Here is a 7,576-nt window from a genome sequence, read left to right as displayed (position 1 = left end):
TTTGTGTGGAAGACGCCTCTTCGGCACCTGTTGGAATGGGGTCTCAGAGCCCCAGGACCCCTGCCAAGGCCTTCAGTGATGGCCACGGACACTTCAGCCTTCACACGGAGTGGCGGGGGTCCAGGCTCATCCTGGCAAAGTGCGGTGTGTGTGTGTGTGTGTGCGCACGCGTGTGCTCGTGAGTCTGTGCGTCTGTCTGGTCTTCCCGGTCCATCCATCTGCAGGCCCTGGCCACCACCCACCCTTCAGAGAGACAAGTTGGACCCTATCTTAGGAGACCTGGCCTAAAACACAGGGGCCAGATTTCTGGTCAGTTCTGCACAACTGGGTTGTTAGACTCCCTCCAGAGGGAAAGTTAATTAAGCTCTCAGGGGGGCGGTCAGAGAGTCCCCAGCAGCTCTGAATAGGTCCTCTCCCCCGTCCCTGTCTGTGAATGGACAGACCTGTAGCCACAAGGCAGGCATCTTTGGGATGGAAAGGGAGCTGAGTTTTGGTGCCACTGTCCCGACACAGTTATGGTCAGAACCCATGTTTCCAACCCCGGGCACGTGTCGCACGTACATGTGTGCAGCCCAGTATGGGGCATGGGGCCCTCCTCAGACCCAGCCTGGCCCGTGCCAGCTGCTGTGGCAGCCCTGCCCTTCTTCTGTGTAGACAGGCTCAGGGAAGCCTTTCTGGGAGCAGCTGGGCCTCTGCAAACTTTCGAGGCTGGTCTCTCCTGGTGTCAGTGTCTACCCCAGGCCCCGAGGCCAGCCCTGCCCTGTCCCGTCATAACATCATGGCCTTTGTTCTCAAAAGTCAGGAGCCGGGGCGCCAACCTTCCCAAGAGGAGACAGACATCCCAGGAAAATCCAAAGGCAAGTTCCTCCCTGCCCCTGGGCTGCCCAGTTTAGAGCGTCCTTTGCTGGCCGGGCCGTGCCGGTCACAAAGGACCCTCTGGAAGAACAGACAATCCCGCTCTGGGCAGACTCTTCTTAGATGGACCCCGAGAGTCTCTCATCCCCCCGTCACCTCCAGCCACCCCCCCCCCCCGGCCTGGGGAGATAGGAGGGGGCACAGGGGCTGGCGATGACAGCGAGGGGTCTGCAGGGAGCGGTGGGGTGCAGGGGTGCAGGGTGGCGCATCACAACACGCCGTGGCCATGACACCCGCAGCCGGGGTCGCCAGCGGCTTCTCAGTGTCCGGCCCTCCCTCCACGGCAGCTTCACTCATCTATCACCTCCACAGAGTCCTCATCCTTCCTCTCCTCCGACTGCTCCTCTGTCGTCTCCGTGTTGTCCATGTCGGACAGCGAGGCCACCTGCCGCACCCAGTCCCTGTCACTGAGAGGCTCTGGGTCGCACGGTTGGGAGAAGGGGTTGAACCAGTTCGGGGAGAAGTCCCCACCAAAGGTCTCCTTTACCGACTTCCAGCTGGCCCTGCGCTCCCTGGGCTGGTGCTTTCGTTTGAGGCGCTCGATGCCCTGGAGGGACAACGGGACAAAGAGGGTCAGCGTGGTGCGGGCCTTGCGCCCTCAAGCTCACCCCCAGCCCCGGCACGGCAGAGCACGGAGGCCCAGGGCGTGGGCGAGGGGGCCGGAGGGACACGGACTGCCGGGGCCAGGTCAGGGCTGTGGGGCCCTAGGGACGGATGGGGTGCGGGCAGAGAGCAGTGGAGAGCGGCACAGCCAAGCAGGGCCTTCCTGGGGAGCTGGCCCGTGTCCCCTCCCCGCCCTCCAGGCCTCTGTCCTTTCCTCCCACAGGTGCTGGGGGGCCGCCCAGCCTCCTTAAGTCAGTCCAGGCCGTCCAGGGGCCCAGGGCCAAGGAGTGATGTCGCATCTGCCCTGAGAGCCCTAGAGAGACGACCCCTCCCTGGGGATTCTGGGCCGCGCCCCCACCCCCCCAGCAGGTGCAGCCGACTTAGCACGAAGAAGGGATGCAGGCGGAAAGGGCAGAGCACAGGTACACACGACGCTGGGGCTGAGGAAGCAGGGGTGTGCATAGCTAGTGCCAACATGCGGCGGGCAGCCGGGGGCGCGCGGGGCCGCCGTGGGGAGGCCCGGGCCGGCGTCGGGCCCCACTCATGCGCAGACACGCCCTGCCGCTGCTCCCAAGCTGCCCACTCACCTGCCTCTGGGCGTCAGCGGCGACTCAGCTGCCAGGCCACAGAAAGAGGGTGTCGGGTAAGGGGGAAAGCCCACAGGAGTTAAAGGCACAGCCAGGCCAGCTCTTCAGGCCACAGCACCCTCCACAAAGGCCTTTAGCCCCACCGTTAGCACTGGGGCCTCTGCCTTCTCTGTCCCTTCCGGAAACCCAGGGAATGTGCTGCGGGTTTGCCGGGCACCGGCCCTGCTCATTCACACGCCTCATTCCACCTCGGAATGATCCCTGAGTACCTCGTTCTAGGTTTCCTCCTCCTCTCCACACAAGAGCCTCACATAACCGGAATGATCCCTTCTGTTATGTGGAAAGAGAAACTGAGGCACGCCTAGACTGAGCTCCGCCCCATCCTGCGGGCCAGTTCTCCTCCAGCACTCTTTCTTCCCACCCCATCTCACAGATTTCAGTGTCTTGGCTTTTGAAAAAAACTGTAGTTTAAAGAATCTGCTCGTAAGCTGCTAATTACAAAGGGCGGACCAGTAACTTTACAGTGAGGGAATGTTTTGCGGGTATCACCTTACCCAAATCAAAGTTAACATCACTGAGATGTGTCAATGTCATAGGCCTCAGGACGAGACATACCCGGGACCTCTCCCCGGTGGCCCTGCCCGAAATGCATAAGCTTGACCTAATTTCAAGAAAACATCAGACAAATGCAAACTGAAGGCTATTCTACCAAATACGTGACCTCCAACCTTCAAAAGGGTCGAAGTCTGATGGAAATGCTTTGGAACCAGATAGAGTGGTGACTGTGTACAGAAGTAGGTCTGTGCTAAATGCCACTGAATTGCACACACGAAATTGGTTGATTTTATGTTATGTGAATTTCACCTCAATTGACAAAAAGGGGTCACAGGGTGCCTGGGTGGCTCAGTCGGCCAAGGGTCTGATTTCGGCTTATGGTTCATGAGATGGAGCTCTGTGCTGACCGTGGGAGGCTGCTTGGGATTCTTTCCTCTCTCTCTCTCTCTCTCTCTCTGTGCCGCCCCTCCAAATAAATAAACATTTTTTTAAAAGGGTTCGGGGCACCTGGGTGGTTCAGTTGTCTGACTTTGGCTCAGGTCATGTCATGATCTCATGGTTCGTGAGTCTGAGCCCTGCATTGAGCTCTCTGCTGTCAGCACAGAGCCCGCTTTGGAGCCTCTGTCCCCCTTTCAGGCATGCACGCTCGCTCTCAAAAATAAACATTAAAAATATTTTCTTAATAAAAATAAAATAAAAATTAAAAACGGGGGTCAAGTTCACGAAAGACAAAGCCTGAGGAATGTCACAGATTGGACTAGAGCACGACAAGGGATGAACTGTGGCCTCCTGGGACAGAGAAGGGTTTCAGTGGGGCACCTGGAGAAATCTGAATAAAGCATATAGATCAGTTAATGATATCAATGCGTTTCCAGGTTCCTGCATTTGTATCATGGTTATATGAAATGTTTACATTTGGAAAAACTGACGGAAGGGGTTCTGGGGAGCTCTTCGGGCTATGTTTTCCACTTTTTTTGTAAGTCTGAAATTCTTTCACAATAAGAAGTTTAAAAAATCTGAGACGCACAGACGTGAGCAACGGTCTCCAGTACTCAGTTACAACGTGAAAAGCTGCAAACAGCCAACACGTCCAACAGCGATGGCTAAGTCAGCCATGGAAAATGGGGCTAATACAGCTTCACGTCGCACTGGAAAATCCTGTCCCCGTGGTTAACAAGGGAACAAAGAAGTTAGTTGCACAGGACATCATGGGACCTTTGGGGACGGGATGTGAGATGGTTTGTGTTTCTTTCTGTGGACTCTCCACACGTTCTAAGGTTTCACCGACGAGCAGGTGTTGCTTTTACAATCAGAGCAGAACAGCTATTTCAGGACACGGACCCTGCTGACAACCTTTGAGGGGGCCTCCCTTCGGTCACGAGCACCTGATGTGGTGCAGCTCACGGACTGGCCCCTCTCCAGGCCTCCTTATTCAGCACAAGCAGCAATGGCCAACCGAGGGTGACCTGCTTTGGGTCACCAAATGATCGCACCACTTTGCGATCCTTTGCGGCCAGTCAAGAGAGGCATTTTAAGCATGACGTCAGGGAAGCTGAGGCATCATCATGAGGCAGGCCAGGCTACAGAGGGGACACCCGGAAATGACAGATGTACCGTATCCACACTGGGCTCACTCCAAGCCGCGACTGTGGATCCTTACAACCGCCCTGAGGGGACGTGGGCGTTGGTAGTGACACTTGGCAGATGGAAAACCAGAGGTTTCTGAGAGGCCCTTACAGCGGCCGAAGCTTGTCCTGGTCGTCAGAGCCGTGGCGAGAACCAGCGTCTTCCTTCTGCCCAACGCGTTTTCAATCCTACTACAAATTCTCACTCTCCCCGTGCTGACTGCAAAGGCAGAGCAAAGCCACAGAGGAAAACGAAGCAAGAGAGCCCAGCGGGATTACTATGTTCCGTTCCAGCCGTGTGTTCCCAGGCGAACACTCTGGACTCCGCACAATCTCTTCTCCAAGCTCGTAAAACAAATTCCACCCAGCGCCCGGCCTGTCCACCAGATAAAGTTCCCGACATCCAGGTGTGTCAGCCCTGAGTCTGGACAGAAGCAAATATTTCAAACAAATCTGATGCCTACAATGAGGCCCGAGGGTCTGGCTCAGGAGGGGCCAATGGGGTTTCTTTTTCCCGGTAGGACTCGATTTTGAGTTTTGTGTGGGTTTCGGGGCGTCCCGAAGGCAGAGTTCTTAAGCTGGAGGTCTGCAGAGGCGACAGTAATACCCACTTCAGGCTCAAGCAGACAAGAATGGTCGATTCCTGGTTCTGGGGGAACGGCTAACGCCAGCATGTCTAGGAGGGAGTGTGTGACTGGGGGCTTTTGGGCCCCCTCGGCCAGGAAGACACGTGAACTGTCATCTGCAAGCAAACCCACCCAGGTCCCACATTGAATGTACCAGGACTAAGGCTCCCAAGGAAGGCAGAGACTCAACTGAGGAAGTAAAGACTCAACTGAGGCCCACAGAGCAAAAGCTCATTGTCCCCCTGCTCCCCACATCATCGGATGGAGAAAGTCGGAGCCGCTGCTGCCCATGCCTCGCGCCCTCCTCGTTAGACGGTCCGATCGCTCTCGCCGCATCTGTGGTTCACATCTTTTGACCGCGACCCGCAACACGTGATGCTTTTCTGTGCGGCCCGGCGCCACCCCCTGCAAAGTTTCACGAAACCACACGTATTCTACAACTGTAATGCATTTTTATATTTATTTTTTTAAAAACTGCCGTGGTGAACCCCAATGAACCCATCTCACAGATCACCAACAGTTGTGAGCGCGGTTTGAAACAGCAGAGCTCTAACGGAGCCAACATCTACGAAAGCCATCGTCACGCTGACATTCACGACCCTCATGTAATCCTCACTGCAACCTTGCGATTTGGACAAGCTCCCCGGTTTTACAGAAGAGATGGAGGCGTAAGTGTCCAAAGTCACACAGGAAGGACGTGGTTACCAGACTACACTACAGCAGCAGAAATCTGGGGCATCCTCATATCCCTGGGAGAACATGTGCCTTCCCCCGGCGGCCACTCGGATTTGCTAGAGTACTCACGATGGTCAGGTCACCAATGACTTTCTTGGTCACCAATGAGGTCCGGGGCTAGGGAGAGTACACTGGCCAGCGGCCTGTTTCCGTGTCACCGTGAAGTCCTTCTATCCTATGGACCCCTTGGAGCAGAACCCAGTCGGACAGATGAAATGTGCGGAAAGGCCGCTGGACAGACTACTAGCCTGGCTCCCCTTCCAAGAGAGACTTTTCCCGTCTGCTCAGCATTCATTGGTTGGGGAGGCTGTGGGTTGTGAGGGGAGAGGGGCTTCCGGTCAGCACGCCCCACCCAGCACCACATGGGACCGTATCGTCGGCAGGCACCAGGGGCCGACCACCTCGGGGGTGACCCCCGCGCGCCCCAAGTGGACTCTCAGTCTTGAGCGTGTGTCCCAGTCACGTGGAGGGCTTGTGAAATCCAGATCGCTGGGCCCGGCCCCGAGAGTTTCCGACTGGGTAGGATCTGGGCTGGGGCCTCAGCATGGGCATTTCTAACAAGTTCTTAGGTGATGCGGATGCTGCTGGTCTGGGGACCAGACCAGCACTGCCTCGGGGCACCGCCAGCAGGAAGATTCTTGAGAGGGATTCTGGCAAAATCTTCCTCTCTTCACATTTCTTTGGTATTTAAGGGCGCCCTCTATGTTGAGACCCCCTGGCTCCACTGGCTGGCTCACCTGTCTGGTCGATGCACCACAAGCCGTGAGATGAGAGAAGCTAAAAACCTGTTAGCCTGGCTGGAAGAGCCCAAGGTGGCCTCCTGAAGTCCGGGGTTTCTGTGGGATGCGCAGGTCACATGGGTGGTTAATAAACATTTCTTAACTTCCCTCATCGGAAAGATCCCTGCAACAGGAAGGGGGGTCGTAACTTTCTCAGCGGCCGAGCCAGAATGAGGAAGAACGGGTGATTCCGGGTGCCTGACTTTTGGTTCTTCCAAGATAAAGTGTTCCAGAGATGAGACGGTGTGACTAGCAGGGGATGTGACACACGCACGGCTGCCCAAGCTCACTTCGTGGGCACAAGGTCACCCAGCCCGGGCACGTAGGCAGAGATCTGCCCGGACGCAGGCCTTTTGCACGGTCAGTCCGGTTGCTATGGGCACAAACCTGAGGTCACAGGTGGGAGGGAGTCCCCCAATCCAGCCGGCCACCTCGCCTTCCTTGGTTTCTCCCGGCCACTCTCCAGGGCCCCCACTCCGAAAGACCACGGCTGCTACAGACCCATTTCGCAAGTGCGTGCCATCCAGTGCCGTCAGAGCCAAAAGCTGGGCCGCTTTTGTGGGGAGACACGTCCTGTGTCCTCAGCCGTCTGGGAATGCCGAGAGCTCGGCGGGGATCGCTTCTTCCAGTGCGGACGCCAGGCTGCGGACCACTCTACTCCCAACGACAGCCGCGTTCGTTCCCTAGTTAATAACTCCCGGAAAACTGTCTTCCATCTCCATGAACGTGAACTAGGAAATCCACCGGGAGTCTTGGGATATTCCTATCTGCTGAGAGCAGCATATCCCTCTGGCTGAAGAGCCTGGGAACTTTCCTTCTTTCAGCCCAAGGGCTCGTCAAAGCCCAGAGGTAGAATCATACGGGAAAAGGCTGTCAAAAGCAGCCTTTTTCTCTGGGGAGGATATGAATACTAGGCTCGGGTTTAAAGGATGAATTTCTATTTTTAGGACTCAAAAAAAAAATCAATACATTTTCAGCACTATCTGCTGCATTCCTTAGAAATTCCATGGGGAAAAGAACCAACCTGGGTCACTTAAAAAAAAAAAAAAGGCCTTGAAGATGGAGTGTTAGGAGGGCAACCAAATACTTAAAAAATATACCCCCAGCAGGGAGGACCAGAAAGGCAGCAATGCCTCCCACGGGATGGATCC

At 56.0% G+C, this 7,576-nt stretch overlaps 1 protein-coding gene across 3 annotated transcripts in view; it reads right to left on the bottom strand.

Moving 5' to 3' along the window:
* Window positions 1–1,138: 1,138 nt before the first annotated feature.
* ZDHHC3 (zinc finger DHHC-type palmitoyltransferase 3) overlaps window positions 1,139–7,576 on the bottom strand; it is a 59,042-nt gene continuing 52,604 nt past the window's right edge. For all 3 annotated transcript variants that reach the window (XM_058727266.1, XM_058727273.1, XM_058727271.1), the window contains one exon: window positions 1,139–1,462. In XM_058727266.1, the coding sequence (XP_058583249.1) occupies window positions 1,205–1,462 (258 nt within the window). In that variant the 3' untranslated portion in view covers window positions 1,139–1,204. The remainder of the gene's footprint in view (window positions 1,463–7,576) is intronic.

This window comes from Neofelis nebulosa, chromosome 4, assembly GCF_028018385.1.
Source record: "Neofelis nebulosa isolate mNeoNeb1 chromosome 4, mNeoNeb1.pri, whole genome shotgun sequence".
NCBI lineage: Eukaryota > Metazoa > Chordata > Mammalia > Carnivora > Felidae > Neofelis > Neofelis nebulosa.
This window is presented reverse-complemented; position numbering and strand designations above follow the sequence as displayed.